Here is a 25,485-nt window from a genome sequence, read left to right on the forward strand (position 1 = left end):
GACCTGTCCAGGCGGGACTCCATGGTTCTGGGTCCTGGAGAGGGCAGCTGGAAAAACTGTCCATCTGGGATGAGATTTCCCTCTTAGAAACCCTAAGCTTCTTTCCTCTAACTTATCCAAGATGTCACACCAAAGACAGGATGAAAAAAACCAGGTTTTGTACTCAATAAAGATATTGTCATTTAATAAGAGATTTAAATGATCACTGTATCTTCAGACCCCTGTTCACCCCCAAATTGTTTAAATCCCAGGGGACTTTAGGAAGCCACATTTAATTGTTTTCCTTGAACGTATTTTCCAACAGTGCTCAGAGACCAATGCCTTTCTTGAATTATAGGTCTTCAATATTCTCTTTTTATGCCACGTGTATTTGTTCTGGCAATGTCAGGTAAAGATTTTTTTTCTTTCACATTTGACTTGAATTCCTCATGGATTATAGTTAACCAATCAGGTCTAGCTAGGAATATGGTAATTATCACAAAAATTCTCTCTCTTTCTTGAATAGTATTTGATAATCAGAAAGCCTAAGTTGGCCTCTTCCTCCATCTTAAACCTCCACTCATCTTTCAGAAGATGGAAAGAACTAAATAGATGATAATATGGTTTAGTGGAAAGAATATATGTTTTGGACCTGGGTCCAAGTCTTAGCTCTGTTGTTCTCTAGCACTGTGACCTCAGGCAAGTTATTTAATCTATTTGAGCCTCATTTTCCTTAATTGTCAAGTGGTATAGTAATACCTACCTCAGATGATTGTTGTGAAATTTAAAAGATATTACTTTTGTGAAACGCCCACCACAGTGCCTGGAGACAAGACACATACATAAACATTATAACACAAAGCAACACGTGGCAAGTGCCCCGTGAGGGTATGCATGAGGTGTAGGGGAGAGGCCAGGGTGGTCAGGGAAGGCACTTGGAAGAGGTACAGGTGAGAGATTTCCATAGATGGAGATGAGAGGCGGAGGCCAGCTTAGGCAGAAGGAATAATAGCATGGAAAAGGCGTGTGAATAAAAAGGGCAAGGCGGACGATCCACTTGCAGTAGAACATTGGAGGGAGCAGTTGACAATAAGATTCGGAAGGAAAGGAGGAAGGTCTTGATTGCTTGGTTCCTCTTGGGGAGCCACTGATCATTTTTCAAGCAGGAAAATGATATAGTCAAAGAGGGCTTTGGCAACAAGAAATAGGATGAGCCCCCTGGAAAACAGCGGGAAGAACCAGAGTGATGGGTGAGTAGGGTAGGCACTGGGGGACAGGTGGGTGGAGAGAAACTAAGGAGAGGATGAAGCCAAGTTTCATCTACTTCATGATTTGGCCTGGGGCCAGTCGTGCCTCTGAGGACCCTTGGCAAGAGAAGACAACCACAGATCTGCATTTGGAACACTGTGGTTTACAAAGCAAGGCATGGGTTAAACAAAGGGGTGTTTGAACTTAAACCGCTGGCTGAATATCACAGCACAATAACTAACACTGGGATGCACCTGGTTTTCATTTCATGTGTAACAGATTGTTGAGTTATAATTCTAATATGGTCTTAATGCAGATTTTGCATTCCATTTCCTTTTGTTTCTTTCTACAAGGTAAAAAAGAAAATCGATTTTGCTGCTCTGTCTAGCCACCTTTATACTGAGCTAGAACCATGAAATCGTCATTATGTAATTAACAAATTTTATGGCATGTTTACAAACTCCAGAGTCACACAAAAAGTAAAGTAACTTGGAACAAAACGAAAATGTCACACCACATAAATAGAGAAGTGATGTTTAATCCCGTCACTCTCTTTTGAAAGGGGTTTATTAAATTCACAAATATTTTCCACTTTTTAAGTTCACATTATTTGTGGATTAAAGACATTTATGATTTATTTAAAACAAAGAGGGGACATTTTTGTCATTTTCCAGCAGCAGCTGAGTTTTGGCTTAATATTTCAGCCATAATGGGGTATTTCTAGTCCTTTCAGATAGAATCTATAAGAGCTAAATAAAAACTTTAAAATATGGTTTATTGGAGTAATTAGGTTCCAATGAAAAAATGTCGCCTGCCATATCAGTAAACAAAGATTTGCGGCCATCAAGCCATCACACTACAGCCACTCTGGTGAGCCCTGAGGGAACTCAGGATAGAAACAGGATGCCCACCGTCAAATCATCAGACACTGCAGCCACTGCCCACCCCACAGTGCATCCTGAAGAGACTCAGGATGAGAAAGCACGGGATACTGGCCCCAGATAGCTGAGGTGCATATCAAAGCAATGATTTCAATGAGCCCTGACTTTTGCATCTTCCCATATATAGAAAGATGCATCCTTAACTTGAGATCTTTTGTTGCAAAAACTCCTGTATCTCCTGGTTCCTCCCTTACCTCTTTGGAAGCAGTCTCTCAGAGTGATCTGGATGCTGTGTCCCAGGCTTAAGTTCTCAGTTTTGTCCAACAAATAAAACATAATTCTCAACTTTTAGGTTGCACATTTTTTTTTTCAGTCGACATAGGGACCCAAAATTATTTCCAATAAACATAGGGGATTCATTGAGACACATCATTTTGACTTAGGGGCTAGATATTTGATATCCATAACTTTAAATAAAGAAGTAATAATTATGGAAATACTGCTTAAAATGTACTCGCTAGAGAAGGCATTACCACTTCAAGAAGACCTTCTAGACTGGAATGCTTGGTCTTATCTGAGGAGCAGAGTATCATTGACTCTAACAAAGCCACTGAAAAGATAGCTGACAGAATGGTTTCTATCATTTTTGAAACTGTTTTTACAGTGTAATGTGAATGTGAATCAAAACATTTGATTACATGGACAAATACACACTGTAATTCCTGGAAAACTGAAACACTGATGTTGTAGCCTAATGTTTCTCCTTTTTCTAAATTCTGCCCTGACACACAATACATCATGATTGGATGAGTTACAAATGAATAATTATAAAACTTTCCAATCTTCTAAGATCAGATTTCAGGCAACACTTTAATAAATAGGTAGTAAATATTGTATATTTTAGTAAATATTGCGTACTGAATTAGCACAAGATGAGTTCAGGAAGCCAACGAAGAAAAAGATAACTTGGTTTTCTGGATATTATTTTTAAAGAGTTTAATTCTTGCAACTAATTAAACAATCTTTATAACTGTTAGCTGGTTATGGTTAAAAATTTAATAAGTGAAATAAGATGACTTAAAAAATGATATGTGAAAATGGCTTAAAAGTATAATGCGTTATAAATGTTTAGGTACTGCTATTGTCATGAAACCTCATTTAACTTTGTTTATATTTATTTACCAGCCTTTCTCTTTAGAAAACATGCCTTTTAGTGAAGAAATCATGATACAAAATTACGTGTACAATATGTGTGAACAAATAAAAATTTTAAAAATTAAAAAAATCTTCGACTACTAAGGAAAAATTACTGTCAACAATGTTCAATATTGGGATAAGTATTAACTATAAATGGCTTTCTTTTCTTTCATATTTTTTTCTGGCTCTTTTAAGTTGTATATGATGAGAAATATTTTATAATGGAGGAAAAAACAAAGAAACATACTATATCTTCTATTATTTGTTTTAAAATTATAAATTCAGGAGGGTAGAAAAAGGCATACTATTTGTAAAAATCATATAGATCAGAGGCCTGATTCAGAAGTAAGTTTGAAAATGTCAGGAGACATTTGGATTTGCTGGGTCAGTAGAATACAGAAAGCTGGGAAGGACAGGGACTGTTACAGCCAGAAGGGTCAAGGTGAGAATGAGCAGGGGGTCAAGAATGAAGACCGAAAATCCAGGGTTAATGATTCAGGGTCTAGTGGTGGAAGCTAGTAATAATTTATAAATCCAAAGGCCAAACTGGCTGAGAAACTGAAAGTTTCATATTTGATCCCCGAAGTGTGGATATCCAAGACATTCAGAGGAATCAATAAAAATCACCAGAAACCCACAAAATGATCAATACCCTGTCAAGCTTTTGGCCAAAGAAAGGGCTTTTAACCTCTTTCCTGTTAAGAGAGTGTGCTTGCTGAAGAGGATATGAGAGCCTGAACTCCTGGCCTTCAGAAGAGGCAAGTGGTAGGGTTTTACCGGGAATGGCTCTGGCATGGATAAGTGACCACTGAGTGGTCTGTGTCTCCTGGGAGAGGCAGTCAGCCATGTAAGGCAGGTCTCTGCTCTCACCTGCTGGAGGGATGCTCCTTGGGCTTTGTGCAGCCAGTCCCTCCTCTAAAGAGAGGATGAGGGACAAATGAGACAGGAGACAAGGAAATGTCCAAAGCCTACAAAAGGGAGCCAATACTGCATGGTCCTAAGATAAGACAGAAATCCTAGCTAACTGTCCCAAAAGATGCCAACCAACCTGTGAACTGGCTTACAGTGCACTCCCTGCCTTTCATAATTTCTGAACCCCCAAATCACTGTTATTCCAAATCTTATTTGATTAGTTTGCATCATTTGACCAGGGATTTTTTTTTTCCCCTTCTTCCTTCAAAACTCCTTTCCCTCTGCTTCTGTGAGGCTCTCCCCTAGTTTTCTTCTGACCTCTCAGAGGGCTTTTTCTTGCTCGATCTGCCTTTGAGGTGCCAGTGCTCAGGACCAGAGTTTCCCTCCTTCTCTCTCCTTCTACACAACGATGACATTCACTTTATGATCCCAACTATTGTTTATGTCCAAGTGATGCCCAAATCTTGGTCTCAAACTCAAGTATCCATACTGAGTTCCAGACACTTATTGCCAAGTTAAATTAGTAAGTTCATGTATCATCAGTATCTTTTTTTAGGTTATCATTTCTTGTTTGGGTGTTTACTACTAACCTTTGGTAAAAATATCCTCTCCAGCCTTTGCTTGCACCTTCCTTTCCATCCATCAACCATACCATCATGCTGTGAAATGTGTTCTTATGATAGGCAGATCTGAACACATTGGTGGCATCTTATCACCTTTGAGATAAAACATGGCTTACAGAGCCCTTCATGATCAAATGTGTATGTACCTCCTGACCTCCACAACTTTCCTGTGCAATTCCAGACCCCACCCTTCACCAAACTCAGACATACACTCACCCTGCCCTATAGTGTTAACCTCTGGGCCTTTGCAGCTATAGGTTTTGGCTGGAAATGTTCTGTATCATTGTCTGAGGGAATATTGCAATGCTCTTCTCCCAGCCTCAGGCTAAATGTCATAGCCTCTAAAAGCCATTTCTCTCTCTGTTAAGCATTAACCTCTTTCTTAGCTCTGTCCCCATGACGCAGGATGGGAGCTAACATGACCACACTTTGCCATGCGTATACCTCTCTTAACCAGGCTCCTGACTGTTTCCATCTTGGTATATCTTCTTCCCGAACCAGTGCTTGGAATGTAACAGACTCAGTAAATGTTTGTTTAATCAATTAGTAAATGAATATATTTCCACTGTGGGGAATGGAAATTTTATGCAGTGGAAATGTGGAGCCCCAACCGCTGGACTGTCAGGGAATTCCCAAATTTGTATTTGAAAATGGAATTGGAGTGTTTTAGATTTTCCTTATTAGCAAAATTTCCTTAAAACAATTTCAAGTGAACTCACTCAAACGTCTAAAGACAATGTCTCAGCCCTTGATTGATTAGTAGAGATGGGGGGAAGCAAAATGATTGTTGGGGTCATTGGGAGACCTTCCCGATGTAACAGGGCAGCCCGTGCACATGAACCATATCATGAGGGGGAGGCCAGGAGGAACTCGAGGCCCCTCCTTACCCAGGCATCTGACCCCAAGTGCAGAGAAGAGGAGATCATTAAAAGTCGTCTTGAAATCTCCAGGAGTTTGTCAGGAATCAAGCAAATGAAATGCAGGGGACTTATCCTTTAAAAAGAAATAGTAACAACAGGCAGAGAATAGAGATAATTTGCCTCCTTGTGTTTGGGAAAAGAACATCAAGGAGAGTTATGCTACTGTTTATGAACTCTGTCATCTCGATATTTCTGCTTTTTTGGCTTTCGCTACAGCATTCTTGTCAGACAGAGATGCTCTCCCTTATCTTACAATAGAGAAGGTCAAGATAAAAAGATGCAGACAGAATTAAGACTGGAAGGCTGAGAAAGTCTATGGCGGCACACACAAAAAAGCATTGTTAAAAAGGAAACGGGGGCTTCCCTGGTGGCGCAGTGGTTAAAGATCCGCCTGCCAATGCAAGGGACACAGGTTCAAACCCTGGTCTGGGAAGATCCCACATGCTGCGGAGCAGCTAAGCCCGTGAGCCACAACTACTGAGTCTGCGCTCTAGAGCCTGAAAGCCACAACCACTGAAGCCTGTGTGCCTAGAGCCTGTGCTCCACAACAGAAGCCACCGCAATGAGAAGTCCGGGCACCACAGCCAAGAGTAGCCCCTGCTCTCTGCAAGTAGAGAGAGCCCATGCACAGCAACAAAGACCCAATGCAGCCAAAAATAAAAATAAATAAATAAATAAAATTAAAAAAAAAAAAAGAAGGAAGCAGAAGAAAAGGTATCGTAGCATTATAGCATGTAGCTAAAGGTCTCAAAGTCTTGGGGAAAAAAAAGTGCTAGTCTGAGTTCGTCATTAAAACCAAAGTTAAATGAAGCCTTGATTGATAATCATAAAAGAGATAAGAGAACATTGCCATATTTAATGTAGGTACTTCTGTTTTTATCTCTGTCTAAATGACTGATCTTTGTAGATTCCAAGACATAGTTTTGTTTTTTGCTTTTTAATTTTTATTTTATATTGGAGTATAGCTGATTAACCATGTTGTGTTAGTTTCAGGCATACAGCAATCCAAGACATAGTTTTGTTTCACTTTTTAATATCCATGAAATTGGGGCTCACAGTATACTTGATGGCATTTGAGAGTTTGGCAAGTTTCTCTGCTTTTTTAGTGGTATTCAATATAATACTTTATCTTTAATTGATGGTGTCTTAGAGTCAATGATGTAGTGTATATACTATTAATCTCCACCATAACATGGGTAAATAGGGTAAAAAATATCAGATGCTGAGGTTGCATCCAGGGCGAGCCTGTGCAGCTAGACAGCTGAAAGTCCCAGGTATCTAGCTAATTGATCTGTATTCTGCCAGGTCCCAGCTATAGTTTGATGTTACCTTGAGGTCACAAGCTGCAGCTTAAATATTGATGGGGATGACTCTGCATTTTGTGACAGGTGGGTTGCCAAGACAGTGCCAACAACTCCAGAAATCCCCCAGGTTGTTGATGCCCCACTTAGCTGCCCTGATCCATGGAGACTGGGTCAAGGGCATACAGGAGACGTGGAGATCAACCATCAGCCTTTCTCCTTGTAATTGCTTGATGTAATCTTCCCAGCCTTCAGCCCCTCCTAATTCTCCCAACACTATCCCCTCCCCAAGAATATAAGTAAGTTTTCCCATTCTCCACCTTGGGAATGGAGAGGAGACAGAGGTCTAGAGCTTGTCATCAATCACATTTTATCCAAACTTACACTATTATAGGAATTTACAAGATTTACCTTTAGTGATCATAGGTTAGTAAATATTAGACCCAGCAGCTTTAAAATAAGAACACTTGGGCTTCCCCGGTGGCCCAGTGGTTGACATTCCACCTGCCGATGCTGGGGACACGGGTTCGTGTCCCGGTCTGGGAAGATCCCACATGCCGCGGAGCGGCTGGGCCCGTGAGCCATGGCTGCTGAGCCTGCGCGTCCGGAGCCTGTGCTCCGCAGCGGGAGAGGCCGCAACAGTGAGAGGCCCGCATACCGCAAAAAAAAAAAAGAATACTTAACTAAGGAAGCATTCATGCTGAGTTACTAAGAATTCAAGTTCTTTTGTCAATGGGAAGATTTCTTTTGAGATTAGAAGGGTCATTCACCTTGAGTCTGCTTTCAAAATTGCAGGCAAAGCACATGAAATGAAAACACTACATCTGGTGGGCTGGCTAACACACTTAACTGCAAGTGCTGTCATGTATCATAACAGCCAATTGCTCTTTTCAAGATCACATATGTAAAGATTCTCCTTCAGTTCAAAGTTAAAAGGACTATTTTCAGAACCTGGCCATGTTGCTAGATACATCTTAACTTTTTTCCCAAGGTCTCATTAAAGAAAATAATTGGACAACTAACTGCCAAGCACTATGATCTATCCAATGGAAACAGTAGCAAACTATATAGATGATGTTTCTACTTCCATGGAATATGGTTGAAGATAACCTCAATCTACATGCAACTATTACTAAAATTTTCAGATAATTCTTTAGCTATACTATTTCATAGGAAACTGTGCTTCAGTTTCTCCTCAAAGTATTACTTCTTCTTTTTGTTGTGGCCTCTCCCGCTGCGGAGCACAGGCTCCGGACGCACAGGCTCAACGGCCATGGCTCACGGGCCCAGCCGCTCCGCGGCATGTGGGATCTTCCAGGACTGGGGCACGAATCCGCGTCCCCTGCATCGGCAGGCGGACTCCCAACCACTGTGCCACCAGGGAAGCCCCAAAGTATTACTTCTAATGGCTCATTGGGGCAGGACGTCAATTCTGTATCTCTGAAACAAATTTTCTAATGTTCAGTATTGTAAAATAAAATTGTAGTCAATATGGTTCCCAAGCTAACAGAAATGATGAATTCCTGGGCCTGCTGTCAGGTTCTTCTCACACTTAATATGAAGGACACTGACTGGTGACTGATCAAATAGTTTGGAAGCAGGATGCACTAGTCAGAAAAGATCCAACTGCAGGCCAGAGGGCCACGTGTTTGAGCTGTGCCTTGTTTTCCTCACTGCTAAGAATGTCTCAAAGCATGTGCTTCACAATTACATTGGTAACAACTACTGACAGCCAAATGCTTTCAAGAAACTCAAAATATTCTGTTGCTAGGGTTCCCTATGAGCTGTGACTGGAGTGATAGCCTCTTCTCTCCAGTTTTTATGGAGCATGTTTGCCGTTATTTCCACAGACATCTACATGCCCTCAGCATCAATAATGTCCGTATCAATGTGACCCAGTTTGGTTCCTACAGAGCCAAAATGGCTTCTTCTCAGATGCAAAGAGGTGTTTAAATAAGAATGATATAAATGTAGTGGAAATAATTCAATGTATTAGGCTAATGACTTTTTCTTGCTAAGGAAGATACATGAATCTTTACATTGTGTCAAATGTTTAAGGATTTTATGAAATAATTCCGAGTCTACTGGTCACTCATGGACTCATTAAATTAATGAAACAGGATCAGGGCTTTTTCCAAATTCCTTAGAAAGTTTTACACATATTGGTTGAGTAGAGTAAGAACTAATGTCTTTAAATCCATAAAGGCTGACAATAGACTGTAACACAACTCTTCAAATTAAGACAGTTGGCTCATACACTGGTAACAGTTACTTTTGATACCCATGCACATTATTTTTTACATCAGTGGGAGAGACATAAAATTAACCAAGAGACTGGATCCCATTCAATGGCAGTGATCATAAAACAAGGTAGAATTGAATCTTGTTATTTGAAGTAATTCTATTCTATTAAGTCACCATGAACACTGAATTAGGGAATACTGAGTCACTGCTTCTAGAGGAAATATATAGTTAGGTTCCTGCCTGGTCAGAACATTTTCACCAACTAATCAATAGATAACCTTGTTTTATATCTATTTTTCTCTAAAGACACCGTATTTAATATATACTGTCGATTCATTAACATTGAACTCAAAACCAACAGTGCTCTAAGTCATGCCTGAACAAAGCTTATCTTTACTTTTCCATATTTTTTCCATAAGGCACATTATAGATTTCTTTCACATAGAAACACTAGACAACACTTCAGCACTACACTTGAGGGCCATTTTAAACAGTGAAAAGCACAAACAAACAAAACCTGTAACCCTAAATAAACCAAAGAAAGGACATTAGTTGATAGTATAAGAACTGAAACAAGAAGGCAAAGCATCACGTGCTCAACCTCATCTGGGGGGTATGTGTTTGGTGACTCAAACTTTTTGCTGCTATGCACATCTTCAAATGACCATAAAAACACCGTGAGTATTGATCCTGGGTACCAAATAAATTTTAGCATGTGGGATAAATTTACAAATCTGGTTCCCACGAATAACAAAGATCAACTGTACCTTTTTTCAAACTGATTATTTCGTGAGTCTGAGTCTTTCATTAAACAAAAGGAAATTTTATAAATTAATAGCACTATTTATAAGGATTCTAAAAATTCCTTACACAGAAGAATTTGGTAACCTCACCCTTGAAATAGATTAGGATGCAGAAGCTTAAAGATTATTTACATTCAGTACTATGAAGTCCGTAGAATATGTAAGAAAATTCGTTTGCTAATTCTTTGTTAAATCCAGAAAGTCACCAGTTGTGGCATCAGAATGCTTCTTCTGTCAAAGATAATAGTTTTGAAAGATACTGGAAAGTACTTGACCATGAGGAGTACTTTTCATAGCCACGGAGGTTGTATAAGCACTTTTGTAAATGTCATTATTTGCCAGAATAGGTAGGTTAATAATTCATCTTCTTTCCCTTTAAAAACACCAACCATGTAATTCATCAGTAGCTCAATCTTTTCCTTGATATCTACAAGAGTTCATGTTTTTCTTTTACTTTTTTTTCTTTTTCTTTCATCTTCTCCATCCAAGTCCCCCTCTCCTTGCCAGCTCTTGGCTTTTTTGATTACATGACCTTCAAGGGAAAATTGGCTAGAAATTTGAAAATCACGTAATGTTCAGTGCCAAATAATGCTTGGAATGCAAATAACGATTGTGGGTACGATCTTATAAAAACATTAACAAAACGTGGGTCAAAGTTTGTCATTCAGCTTGAAAGCTGTGGATTTGTGACTTAAACGCCAGTGTTTGACCCTGTTAGCCACTCAAGTAGAGTGCCTGGTAACTTACAATCAAAAGCAAACAATTTTGAGCATATCACAGACGTTGACACACATGATTCCTTAAAGTTCAGAAAGAATTATTTTTCTCAATTGGGCACATTAGAGGACTCAAGATTTATTAAATAACAACTCAAAGCTCAAGTTACTTCTCTTAACTTTATTCTCTCAGAGCTGCTTGGCACCCGTGAGCATGGATGCCTCTACGGGATGGGTGACAAAGCAGAGCTTTCCAACTTTCAGGAGAATTGGGGGTGGGGTGGGGTTTAAATGTAGACAAATCAGCTACCTACCCTGAAAAACAAACAACCAATCAATCAAATGAACAGTTAATGGTTAGTAACATGACAAATGTGAGCTGATATTCGTGCGGCTGCTGTTTTTGTTACTTTTGCTGTTATTTTGGCTTTGGCTTTCTTTAACTGTTGTGTAGGTACGAAGTCAGTTACAGTCAGTGATTTTATTTCTACAACCTAAATTGTATTCAGTTCTACTTTTAATCTCCTACTTTGCCACTTTAGGTTCCAAGGGGGTAGGGAGTCTGTCTATATGTTTCCATCATGTCTGTAGTATCCAGTCTTGGATACTTTGGCTTCAACTTCATGTCACCAGCTGCATTAGCCCCTAACAAAAGTCAGCGTGTCCTTTGAAACTTTGAAGCTGGGCACTGACTTCTCCCCTTCAGCTGGGAAAGTCCTAGATAGCATATTCCTCCCGAAGAAGGTTGTTTCATCTACACTGAAAATCTGTTATTTAGTGTAGCCACTTTTATTATCTTATCTAGACCTTCTGGAGAACTTGCTGCAGCTTCTACATCAGCACTTGCTGCTTCACTTTGCACTTTGATGTTACTGAGATGGAGTCTTTCCTTAAACCTCCTTAAACCTCTGCTAGCTTCAGACTCTTCTTCTGCAGCTTCCTCACCTCCTTCATCGTTCCTAGAATTGAAGAGAGTTAGGCCCTGGCTACGGATCAGGCTTTGGCCTAAGGGAATGTTGTGGCTGGTTTGGTCTTCTATCCAGACAACTAAAACTGTCTCTGTATCAGCAATAAGGCTATTCTGCTTTTTTATCATTCATGTGTTCACTGGAGTAGTGCTTTTAATTTCCTTCCAGAACTTTTCCTTTGTAGTGACTACTTGGCCACCTTTCAGCCTATCTGGGCTTTCGATATACCTTCCTCACTAAGCTTAATTATTTCTAGCTTTTGATTTAAAGTGAGGGATGTGGGACTCTTCCTTTCACTTGAACACTTAGAGACCATTAATTAGCCTAATTTCAGCATTGCCTCAGAAAACAGGGAGGCCCAAGAAGAGGGAGAGAGATGGGGGAATGGCCAGAGAGTGGAGCAGTCAGAACACACACATCATCCTATATGGACACAGTTCATGATGCCCCAAAACAATCACAATAATCACATCAAAGATCACTGATCACAGATCACTATAACAAATATAATAATAATGAAAAATTTTGAAATAGTGCGAGAATTATGAAAATGTGACACAAAGACAGGAAGTACGGAAATGCTGCTAGAAAAATGGCACCAATAGACTTGCTCAATGCAGGGTTGCCACAAACGTCAATTTGTAAAAGACACAATATCTGTCAAGTGCAGAAAAGGGAAGTGCAGTAAAACGAGGTCTGCCTGAATGCAAGTCTAGGTCATCTTCTACTCAGCCAGACATTAAAGTGATGGGCAAAAATGTAAAACAGTGCCTTTCTTCAAAAAAAAGTCTTTGCTTTGAAAAATATAGTACTTTCCATAAAAGAGTTCTATTTTTGTTAACAGGTGATGGGTTTATTTTTTTTAATGAACTAATAACTAATAATTTTTAAGAGTATAAAGGAAAACAAAGACCAAAGAATTTGAGGAAGGCTGCATTAAGAAACAAAATGGTAAGACTGTTATAGAGTCCTTGGAAAGAGAGGGCTCACAGCCCCAATCCCTGGCCCTTCTGCTCATAGCTTTTGGTGTCACTTGAGAGATTAGTTAATAACTTAAAAATATTCCAGTATTCTTCACTTATGCAAAAATACGTCTGCCAGCATATACTTATATTTCAAAACCTGGCTAATTTACACTAATTTATGTGTATAACGTGTTCAGTAATAGCATTTCACCAAACTATGCTAGAAGAACTGTTATCAAAATGCCACCCAGAATAAAACAGCTTTACATAATAAATTAAAATTTTAATTAGCCTATCAATTTTCATGTTTAAGGTACTTCAAAGTTGCTTGCAAGCCACTGGTTTTGTATCTGAAGCATTGTCTCAGAAATCTTTTTCACACTATCATTTTTCACCTGACTCAAGAGAGAGGACAAGTAAACATTAGCCTCATTCTGGGCTATGATCTCAGGTTGTGAAGCAGCAGAATCTAAATTATCATTTTTTATTTTATCTAAGGCAACGATGATTGAAAGGTTTACCATTATTTTACATAACAAAACAAATAAGCAAAAACAAACAGCCCAAATGATCTCCTTATAAAGCTGGAATGCCAAAGGGCTACAAGGTAAATAAAACACTAAACCATCCACCAGAAATGGACTTCAAGGGAAGATGCATGTCTCAATCTGGGTGAGGGAAGGAAGCAAAAAGTTCTCTTTAAGAATCTGACCCACAGTCCTTGCTTTGGTTAGAGTTTCAATTGATAAGATCTATGCGGTCAAAGACCTAAAGCAGAGAATGTAGATAGTACCCCCAGGTGACTTAACAGGAGAAAATACAAACTGTCTTGCTATTGATTATAAGAGGAGAGTCAATTTCAGCAGTGTCAAAATGTGGAAAAACAACAGCAACAAAAATGTGTGTCTTAGAAACAATGAAATACAGTAACTAGAACTGACTGGTTTATAAGAAATGATTAAATATTGCTTACACAGGATTAATTTGTATGATGTCATACCTTATACACCATACTAACATACATACTTTTATTTAGTCTAGCAAGTACTATGCAAGGGGAAATAGAAGAAAAAATATATGTAATAATGGGCAAAGTTTTCCAATATTCTTGGTGTGTCTACTTCTAAGACCATAATCACATAATCACAGAGTAAAAATTAACATGCTCATCTCAAAACCAAGATATCTGATAAGTGTATTTTCAGTTCATGCCATTTATTTTCCTGATTTCTTTCCTCTGAAATGTATCTGCATACTTGGAATATGTTTTTATTGGTCACAGATAAATTTATGATGGTCCCTTGATTTTCATATTCAACAAGAAAACCTATAGCTCTTAAAAAGCAACTTTTGAAAACAAAGATTAAGAATATATTTTAAAACCTACATTTAAATTACAAGGTGCCTGGGTCCTAAATTTGACTCCACAATGCTTCCATGGCAATAGTACACGTGGTCTTTATCATGCTCTAAACCCAGAGCCCTGGATTCTGTATACAGTAGCAGGGTGGCCGCTCTAAGTTTACATTTCTTTTATGTTTATTGGTTTGGTTTCTAAGAAATGTAGACGCAAGTGAGGTGTCTTGCTGCAATTGGTATCTATTCAGTGAATGTAATAATATAGGAACTGAAATTTCAGTCATCATTGCTAAGTTACCTAGTTAAATATTGAGGCTTTGGGGTTATGGTCTGTGATCCAGGAATCTCTAATCAGCGGGCATTTGACTCAAGTAAATTTTGAAAGATCAAATGAGTCTTCTAGACCATGGATGACTGGCATGGGACCATTGTGAAAATGAGTGCTATCACAAATCACCTTTCTTCTGGGGGCAGTGGGCTACCTGCTGATCGCAAACTGCCCACTAAAAACACACGGTCACACCCTGCCCTCTTCTGTTCTGACTACTTTTCTAAAATTGAAACTCTTGGTTTTTTTTTTAAATTAGCTTCAAGTGTTCAGTGGTGATTCTCTTTTTCCTTAAGGTAATGAGTTATAGATTATACAGTACTTAAACATAGCTATCCACTTTACAAGGGGTTTTGAGATCTGCATGGAAATACTCAAAACAGACTACAGTCTTAGAAACTAAAAAATGGCTAAAGGTTTTGCTGAGTAAAAAATCCCACCCTCTATTCTTTCCTTACAACTGTAATCTCAGTGTTGAAAGTATAAAATGCTGCATCAAGTAGGATGCCTCTTAAATGATAAATGGATGAAGTAGATGCTTTGAATAGAAATACTAAATAAAGCTCTTCTGTTGAAATGATGGTCTTGGTACAAAATGGCATTTATTCAAGGCATTCAAACAACTCCATTCTATTTCACAAAGAATAAAAAGACCTCTTGGAAGCCCAGACACCTTTTCCTTGTCTTCTCACAACAAAAATAACCAACAGGAATCCATTCCCAAGTGGCACTGGAGCCATAAGCTTGCTTTTCTACTGTTTTGTGTTAGGAGAGTAAAGGGATAATTAACTGTTAAATGCTTTTCTCCTTGTTGGGAAAAGCAAAACCTTGTGTGTGTCTGCTTTTCTTTCTCCTTGACCAACAGAAAATGTTATATTTTATATTGATATATACATATATAAAACACATATCAACATGTTTATGAGCACATGGGCATTTCGTAACTACACATATATGTGCAAGTGGAACATCTCAACAGTAGAATGAAATAAATCTAAATTTTTGTTTGTTTTTTTCAAACACAAACATTTAACTCTCACTATTGTTTTCACTGAAAGTATTTTCTTAAGTAATCATACCCTCATTTTATAACTATGACACAATTATGGATCAATTCTTTGTGGCTAAGTCTTTCAGTGAGTATTATAGGGTCCAAGTTTGGTTGAAGACCGAAGACTTACTGTAGTGCAGAACTGAGGTCAATTTGGAAGTCCTATACTCCTCCTGAACTAATTTTATTCTGGTTAAATCAATATAGGCCTGCTCATTTGCCATCTGGTTTTCTACAGGACCTGGTTCTCTCACAGCCCCGTGTGTCTGTCTTGCCACCCTCCTGAGGGATGTCTGTGGCCACACTTCTGAGCACAGGTCAGTCAGGACTCACCTCTCCTTCCCTGGGCCAAGGCCTTCCATTCTGGGTGTATTTACTTTGATTCTGTCGCTTCTTTTGTCCTCCATCAGCGAATTTGCACAGTAAAGGCTCACTAGGGGCTGGGAAGATAAGAAACCAATTTTACATTAGCAAATCCCCTTTAAAAATAAGTGATTATGTGAGTCACAGTAGTGCTTTGTAATGTATATCTTTTGAAGTCCTTTTGCTTCTGGAGAGACATTTGGCCCCCTTTTAGTTTCAACTCTGTTGGCGGCTGTTCTAACTAACTGGGCTTCAAAAAAAGTACTGGCAAACCATAAAAGAATATAACAAATATTGTTGAAAAAATAATCAGTTGAAGCAGAATGTGAACTTGCCTTAGAAGTAAAGAGACAAGAATCAACCCCTTCCGATTATGTTGGTGTTAAAAACAAGACAACAAGCCCTAAATGAAGTCACTTATGCTAAGCCCCATGTCACCAAACAGAGACTTATAGTTTCAGCCTCTCTGAGAAATGGAATCTGAAACCAGTCCATCAGGAATCCCTTGGTCAGCACTAGAGAGGTAACCTGCCTGACAGACCCCTGCATCCCCTAAAGGAAAGGGACCTTGTCACAACCAATCCACTTTTTGCTAGTATGCCTTTCTTGTCCCACTCTTTTCTGCCTATAAAAGTCTTTTATTTTATACAGCTCCCGGTAGCTCCATTCTCTCTGCTGGCTGGGATGCTGCCCAATTCATGATCTCCCACATGTGGTCCTAATTCTTCACCCTTCCCTGTATCCTTGTCTTTTGCCATGGATGACTGCTGACTGAGGGGCTCAGTTTTTCTGAGTGCCTGACATGTATATAGGAAGTATACATGTTATTAAACGCCTGTTTGTTTTTCTCTTGTTAATCTGTCATTTATTACAGGGGGTGTCTCAGCCAAGACCTAGAAGAGTAGAGAGAAAATTATTTTTCCTCTCTTACTATACATATGTTTATGTGTGTATATATACATTTAAAAGTCTTTTTTTGGTGAAATCTTGGAAGCTGTAGAATTGGGGAACAGTACTGGCAGGAAAAGAAAAGACTGAATGAACGATTAACCTTAAGATTTCTTTTACTCACTAGCATAAAAAATTGTGCAGAAGCATCCCTGAAACAAATACTACCAGATAACAATAGTCTAGCTTGCCAAGGATCAAATATAGATAGACTAGGAGATTCTGGATTTTAAGCCTATCTTGAAGTTTGCCATTACTGAAAAGAGAACTTTCAAAAAATTATTTTTAACACTAGGGGACATTTAAAAAGTCATGGGGTGAGACTTTCTCAGCTTTCAACTGAGATATCTTTGCAAATTGTGTTTTACAGTGTCTTAGAGGCTTCAAATATTAGCCACCCTGATATTCAAGGATCTTCATAAACTGTCAGGCTATGGATGTTGACAATGACCTATTTGTATTTATTGGCATCGCTAAGTTGAAACATCTCCTGTTACTTTCTTAATTTGAAGATGATTATGACGGTAAAGAAGATAGGGCCACAATGTTTCACTAAATGAATTAAAAAAATAAAACCCCAGAAACAAATGTTCAAAAGTGTCATTAGAATAAGACGGAATATCCGTAATATTACCCTTGAATTGCAGGCGTGTCATTCTGATTGTCAGTTTCCCAAGGGACTATTTTACTCAGAGTGGAAGAGAAAACATTAGTAAATTAGTTAGATTTATATAATCTTCTAGTCCTCATGTAATTTCTAAACACCTGCAGGGTAAAATCTCAACTCCTCAATTAGAAGATAAGAATTTGTGCCCTTAATCTTACCTTTCATCAGTCTCCTCCTCTCCCCCAGTGGTTTACAGTCCCCTCACCTCTAAATGCCTTTCCTCCTGGCTGAAATTTCCTTTTGCATCTCCCTCCTACCCCGCCCCCTGGACCCATACCCTCCATCTGGCAAACTACTAATCAACCTTCAGAATGTAGCTCAAATGTCACATTCTTCTGGAAGCTGTCTCTTACTACCCCATGTCACTTCAGAGTGAAATTCCCTAATGCTTACTTGGCAGATTTTTTTTCACAGGTTCAATGATGTTTTGAAACCAAGAAGGACCCTGTGGGGCCCTCCTGGGTACAAATCCTTTCCGTGTTCCCCATTTCTTCTTTGTAGGAAATAGGCTTCATTCAGCCTCCTTGACCTTCCCTGAGTTCCAAAGGGTAGATTCAAAGAGTTGCTAATCAGGGAGAGGAGAGAATGCAGAAACAAAGGAGGAGCAGGCAAGAACCACTAGCGCAGCCGCCCTGGGGCAAGGTCCTGGTTCCTCCTTAAGGAATATACGGAACAATATAGCTCTGAGTTCTTCTGCAGGAATTAAGGCCCCAGGATGATAACTTCAGGCCAAGCACAAAATTCCTGGATACCACCCTGCTACCTCACCACCAACCAATCAGAAGGTCTATACACAGCGGAAGATAACAAAGACTCTGACCCCCTCCCCAAATGATTCTTCCTTTAAAAATTTTCATGGTTGAGCAGAAACTTGGGAGTTGGTTCTTGGACACGAGTCCACCTTCTCCCCAGGTTACTGGTCTCCTGAATAAACCAATCTTTTCTTTTCAACCAACACTTGTCTCTTGAGTATTGGCTTCTGAGTGGTGAACAGCGGAAGTTGATTTTGGTAACAGTTTCTGTTAAGTCTTCTAACAATAATAAGTAATTTCCAAGCTTGAAGGTGGAAAGTGATTATAGCAGAGTTCTGGGTGGAGTTTGTGTGTGTGTGTGAAAATTGTTAACGGCATTTTGCACATAGATATACATAATACTTGACAGTGTTGCTATTCAGTGTGGCCCAAGGACCAGCAGCAGTGGTATCAGCACATGGGAGCCTGTTAGAAATGCAGAGTCGAGGGCCCTTTCCCAGATATACTGAATTAAAATCTGTATTTGCAGCAGATCCCAAGGTGATTCCTGTATGCATTGAAGTTTGAGAAGCACTGATGTAATTATGACTGAATCCTTAAGGAAGGAGGAATATACCTTAGATGTTAAACATGAATCCTCTGAATAATGAGACGATTTCAGTAGCACAGAAATATTATATTGTCTACAATTTCCTTATTGCAGTATTATGATGCCAATTGATTTTGCTTAGTCTCTTTTAACAGTAGTTGAAATAGAGGCTAAATGAAGAAAAGGCCTTTGTGGAAGTGAGATGCAGTTATAAGCCACAGTTTGTAATGTGCTAGAAGACATTTTGGTCTCTCATGTAAATGGGGAATATTTAAAATATAATTATAACAATGCATGGCAATAAAGTTGCATGGTAATTATGAAGAAGTAATTACAATTTGCTTGCTTAGTGGAGTATTTCTAGTCTTCCAAACTCTGCACTAAACATAAAACATCGGATGCATAAACTGATAAAATAATCTAATGGTTTACAGCATTTGCTATTTTAAGCAAATGAACAGACGACAAGTATTTTGCTTAGCAAAATTAATGTAAAACACTATATACTGATTTTTATTTAAAACTTAACACAACTTCAGTTTTATGATTCACTAAAAATGTTTCTAACATCGTATCTTATAAGTAGATATTGATATACATTTCAGCTAATATGTATTAATAGCAGAATTCCTGCTGTCCCTTAGAGAAGTTGAACATTTTTAATTAGCATTCAGTTTATTTAAATTCTTCTAGTATTTATATTGGATTTGTAGTGATGCTTTTTAAAAAAAATCTCTTTATTATCATAACTTACAAGTCTGATGTTTTAAATATTAAATTTTAAAATTTCTCACCTCAGATAGATTATAAATCTTACTTCAGAAAAAAAAAAAGTACAGTGGGAGGAGCTGGTAGAGAGAGTAAGCTAATGAAAACAGAAGCAGTTTATTGGGGGCGAGCTTAAAAAAATCTTTGTGTGAGAGTAGAGGGATGAGATGAAAACAAATTTAAAAAATTTTCAAGAACTAAGATAAAATATGATAAAATTTTAATGTAGAAACTATCTTTTTTTTCAGGTATGGATATGAATTAGTTTTTAATTAAACTATCCCTGTGATATTCAGGGTGACTTGTACATTAAAAAGCTGTTCAGGGCTTCCCTGGTGGCACAGTGGTTGAGAGCCCGCCTGCCGATGCAGGGGACACGGGTTCGTGCTCCGGTCCGGGAAGATCCCACATGCCGTGGAGCGGCTGGGCCCGTGAGCCATGGCCGCTGAGCCTGCATGTCCGGAGCCTGTGCTCCGCAACGGGAGAGGCCACAACAGTGAGAGGCCCGCGTATCGCAAAAAAAAAAGCTGTTCATACTAGTGAATTCAAAAACGATACTAATTAAAGTATGTTAAACTTAGAAACATTTTTAACACATTCATTCATTAATAAAAGAAAACTGACAGCTATTCAGTATAGGTATATGTTTCACTACCCTGGACTCGGTACCTGAAAAAGTGGTCAGTGTAGAGGGAAAAAGACAAGTAAAAGGAATACTCTAATGGATGGCAATGGCTGTCATAATAGAAATATGGATCAGTATTTGGGGAACAGAGAATGGATGTCTGCCTCTAGCATGATAGCCATAGAACATCCTCTAGCTTAGAAATCACGTCCAATACCACAGAGTTTGGAAACCTCACAGTTCACATGCATGGTTCTCTCCATGCCAAGTGCCAGATTATGACCTGAGCACAGGAAGGACTAATACAAAGTCTGGCTAAAAGCAGGCTTCTATCAAATGTTTGCTAAATGAAAATATTAATAAATGAGATGGATACAATGATAGGATGTAGTTGAAACACTTTTAGAATTCCAGATGAAAACTGCCAGCACTAGAACTAAGAACAAAGAACAAAGAGCCTGGCTCAGCCCTCAGCCCTAGGTCCTTAGCCACTGTTGTCACCAACAGGGCACCGTCAGGGGAATCTGGGATGAAAAACAGGATGCGGCACTCTGTGCTTTGGACAAACAGGCCCCTTAGCCAGTTAGATGTAGAGGTCAGGGAGAATTTTAATGAGCCCCGATTCTTGCTTCCTCCCATTGATAGAAAAGCACTAAAATCATTAACTTAAGATATTTGTTCTTTGTGACTAGCAGTAATTTTTTATCAAGGTGTATGCTTGACTGCACACATTCCCAGGCCAAAAATCATATGTAAGCTAGTTTCTCCACTACCTTTTTGGAATAATTCCCTCAGAGCTTCTGAGAGGCTGTCTTCCAGGCCACAGTCCTCAGTAAGGTCCCTGAATAAAACTTTAACGACTCCTATGTTGTGTGTTTTTCTTTAAGTTGACACAGCAGTGTATTTGGACTTTCAGCCCTTACTATAATTCTCCATAGTCCTTAAGCTTCCTGCTGTCTTCTACCTGATCAGGATCCCTAATTCCTTCATATGCAGACAGAAGTAGCCTGTACTGATATGGGATAAATAATAATGATGTACAAGTTATGGATATAAGTCTGGTTCTAACTCTATGTTAGAACCCATGTCCTTATTTTTTTAATACTACCTTTAAAATACTTGCAGTTAGATGTAGAAAACAAACTTATGGTTAGCAAGGGGGGAAGGAGGGACAGGGATAAATTGAGAGATTGGGATTGACATATACACACTACTATATATAAAATAGACAACTAATAAGGACCTACTGTACAGCACAGGGAACTCTATTCAATACTCTGTAATGACCTGTATGGGAAAAGAATCTAAAAAAGAGTGGATATATGTATAACTGATTCACTTTGCTGTATAGCAGAAACTAATACAACATTGTAAATCAACTATACTCCAATAAAAATTAATTAAAAAAAAATAAAGTGCTTTGCAGTAGAAAAATAAAATAAAATAAAATACTTGCTGTTATATCCAGGAAAGTTTGCAGATGAATTCCTCTGATTTGTATGCAAATGATTTGCTATTTTCTCTCCCTCATATGCTTTATAATGATAAAGTTCATATGCATATATGTACGTGTATATCTATAGCTACATATCTTCCTAGATGTAGAAACAGCAAGTCCCAAATCTAGACCACAACTGACATGACAAACAGTACTTGAAGGTTACAACACTGAATTATTATATTTTGGAGTTAGAAAGCCTTTTGCATATAGCAAAGTGGGCTATTTGGTTCCATTTCCTTTCAACTTCTATAGCCTGTTTACCATTTAACTATGTTTTGTATACTAAATGAGGTATAGTTATTTGGACAGTCCTTAGTTGCACTAAACTTCCATCCTGGAAGGCCTATAGTCCCTGTCTATTGTTTGATCTTAAAATGTATTTAATTTAAACTCTTTATTTTGCCAATAAGGAAAATAAAAGTTCGATGAATTGCCGGCTAAATTGTGGTAGCTGATAGAAACATCATACCCAGAACCGTGTATTCTGGATTTCTAATCAAACACTCTCTCCAACTGCTTACCTTCCACCTTCCCCATCAGAGGTAAAAAGAAATGAGTTTTGGGCAGTTCTTGTGCTTGAGCCATAACTTTGGGATGGAGCAAAAAGACTGAATATTCACTAAGATATGATTACTGTGGTTCTCTGAGCACAGGTTAGAATTAGAAGTGAAAACCAAGCATTCAATGAGATCTGCTAAGATGATTTGTACTGCCATTCTAATAACAGTTTATTTTAACAGAATAAACAAATTACATGGGTAATATATATATTTTTTTTCACATTTTATTTTTTTATTATTTTTAAACATCTTTATTGGAGTATAATTGCTTTACAATGGTATGTTAGTTTCTGCTTTATAACAAAGTGAATCAGTTATACATATACATATGTTCCCATATCTCTTCCCTCTTGCATCTCCCTCCCTCCCACCCTCCCTATCCCACCCCTCCAGGCGGTCACAAAGCACTGAGCTGATCACCCTGTGCTATGAGGCTACTTCCCACTAGCCATCTATTTTACGTTTGGTAGTGTATATATGTCCATGCCACTCTCTCACTTTCTCACAGCTTACCCTTCCCCCTCCCCATATCCTCAAGTCCATTCTCTAGTAGGTCTGTGTCTTTATTCCCATCTTGCCCCTAGGTTCTTCATGGCTTTTTTTTTTTTTCCTTAGATTCCATATATATGTGTTAGCATACAGTATTTGTTTTTCTCTTTCTGACTTACCATAGGTAATATTTACAAATGTCAGACACATGTGTACTCCTATCATTTAGGCCAAAGAAATGTAAAATGGTGGAAACAAATAAAAAGTTAATAACACTTAAAGAAAGTGTAACTTGCATGTACACTCCCAATTTTATCTTTCTGAAATGGATTAGTGCTTATATTTAGTTGCAAATAAAATTCTTTACTATGGGAAACAGGCTGACAGAAAAAGAAAATGCTCCAGAGTGACAACAAAAGCAGAACAGCTGTTTGCCTAGAAAAAAAGAGAGAAAAAACATAGTATGGTTTTTTTTTTGATAAATCATACTATGGCTAAGTAATTATCTCAAGCTCACCTCTCTGTTTCAAGTATTAAAACAAACAGGCTGGTGGTTGCCAAGGGGGAGGGCGTTGGAGGAGGGATGGAGTGGCAGGTTGGGGTTAGCAGATGCAAGCTTTTATATATAGAATGGGTAACCAACAAGGTCCTCCTGTATAGTACAGTGAACTATATTCAATATCCTATGATAAACCATTATGGAAAAGAATATGGAAAAATATATATATACGCACAACCGAATCACTTTGCTGTACAGCAGAAATTAACAGCATTGTAAATCAACTGTACTTCAATTAAAATTTTTTTTTAAATTTAAAAAAAAGGAAACAAGCAAGGCACCATCTTTTTCTTATTTGTAACAATTCTCTGATAATTCTTTTCATATAGAAAAATTTATTCTTAGAAGAAAAACCAAACCTTGTTTAGGGGAATAACATAAGAGAGAAAATTGATGATTCACGTAGATGAGACACAATGTACATGTTGGAGGTACAATTGGTTCCTTCTGACTGAAACCTCATCTGTGCTGAGTGAAGACACCAAGAAAGTGCAAAGCACAGGTACTTCCAAGAAGCACCAACTGACTAATCTACAACTGGCTGACTTACCTGTCCAACAACAGATTGGGGAAGCTTGTGTAGTTGGAAGGCAAAACATCAAAGGAAAATGTTTCTAAGATAAAGAGTCTTTAAAACAAGGAGAATCTTATTTACTGACCAAGATGGACCATATCTGGTCTTGTCTTCCTCCTCCCCTCCCTCATATTTCCATGGCGCTGTACTTGCCCCTGACAGACCTCTTTGCATACTATATGTTATCTTTATAGATTACTACACACTCTATGTAACATGGCACTTTTTATTAGAAAGAGGCAAAAAGAAGAAAAAATATACAGCAATAATCTTATAGTACAGCTATCCCTTTGATATTAAAAATCAATAAACACATAAACAAAAGAAGGACATTCTTGGTAGTAAATTCAAATTATACAAAGGTTAAAAACAAAAAGTATAAGACCCCTTCTCAACTCCCCCCATTTTCTTATAATTCCTTCCAGGAAAATGCATAAATATATACCTACTAATCCATCTTCCAGTTATCTGGTTCTTTGTTTTTTTAATTCCAAAGGGGACACTCAGAATGTGAGTTTTATTGTTTGTTTAATTATATATGAAGAGTCAGCACATATCATCCTCTTGAAATGCTGCTCAGTATTGTAGCATAATTATCATGTACCATAATTTATCAATGTCCATCAATAGGGGACCAGCTAAATCTCATTAAATTTCCATAATGCGTGTCCATGTTCTTCTCCACTATTAGGAGAATTTGATTTGATTGGAGTCAGGAGCTGGGTCATATTCACCTTTGCCCAGCATCCACCCCAGTGGCCCAGCAAATTGTCTGAGAGAAGCACACAATTCATTATCTGCTGATCAAATTATTAAATACATGCAGACAGATAGACAAGAAAACTTCTTAAGATTCCTTACATTAATGAAATTCTAAAGGATTTAAGAGTGAGAGCATAACCTTTTCCTCTTTTAAGAGAGAATAGAGTCCCATAATTTCCATATTTAAATATAACTAGCCAGCCTGCTTGAAAAATCAAAAAACAAGAGAGAATTTCAAGTCCTAGTCCCAGGTATAACTCTAATTTCACATGGAGCTCATGTTACCTGCCCTAAAAACAAATGGAGGGGGAACCAGAGTGAGGAATCTTATAATGAAAAACATCAGGATTTTTCCCAGTATCCACTGACAATCCTCCACCAAGGAAGCAAACACATATGCACCCCCAAACTGAACCCAAACTCAGGTCAAGAAAACATAGGTCAATTTCCTGTATGCTGTTTCTAAGCATATATTACCTGGGCTAGAGACTGAAAGAATTCCCAAAATGCAGTAACTGAGTTAGTAGAAATAAATGTGTCCCAGTATCAAAGGGAAAGCTGTATATAACTGGGTAGGTATCTGTTTACAGGGCTCCAGGTACCAGCTGGGAGGAGAACGTCCCTTCTGTGGATGAAGGATTTACGGGGGAAATGGCTTGGGACTGAGCTTTTTCTAACTCAAGATTCAAGGAACTAAAATTGTGACAATTTGAAGAGTGCTTTCATGGAGCCTGAATCACTTACTAATCAATACTAAGTAAATTTAACCGAGACACTAGAAACTGCGTCCTTCAAAGATGTGTTAAAGACCATATGTGCCATAAATGTCTACA

General features: G+C 38.3%; 1 protein-coding gene across 1 annotated transcript in view; it reads right to left on the reverse strand.

Annotated features, from left to right (window-relative positions):
- The window catches only part of RBMS3 (RNA binding motif single stranded interacting protein 3), a gene marked incomplete at its 3' end in the record, with an annotated part of 695,122 nt that overhangs the window by 97,978 nt on the left and 571,659 nt on the right, over positions 1-25,485 (reverse strand). The window contains exon 7 of the mRNA XM_082848397.1: positions 15,829-15,935. Within this exon, the coding sequence (XP_082704523.1) occupies positions 15,829-15,935 (107 nt within the window). The remainder of the gene's footprint in view (positions 1-15,828; positions 15,936-25,485) is intronic.

This window comes from Leucopleurus acutus, assembly GCF_964270905.1.
Source record: "Leucopleurus acutus genome assembly, chromosome: 10".
Taxonomy (NCBI): domain Eukaryota; kingdom Metazoa; phylum Chordata; class Mammalia; order Artiodactyla; family Delphinidae; genus Leucopleurus; species Leucopleurus acutus.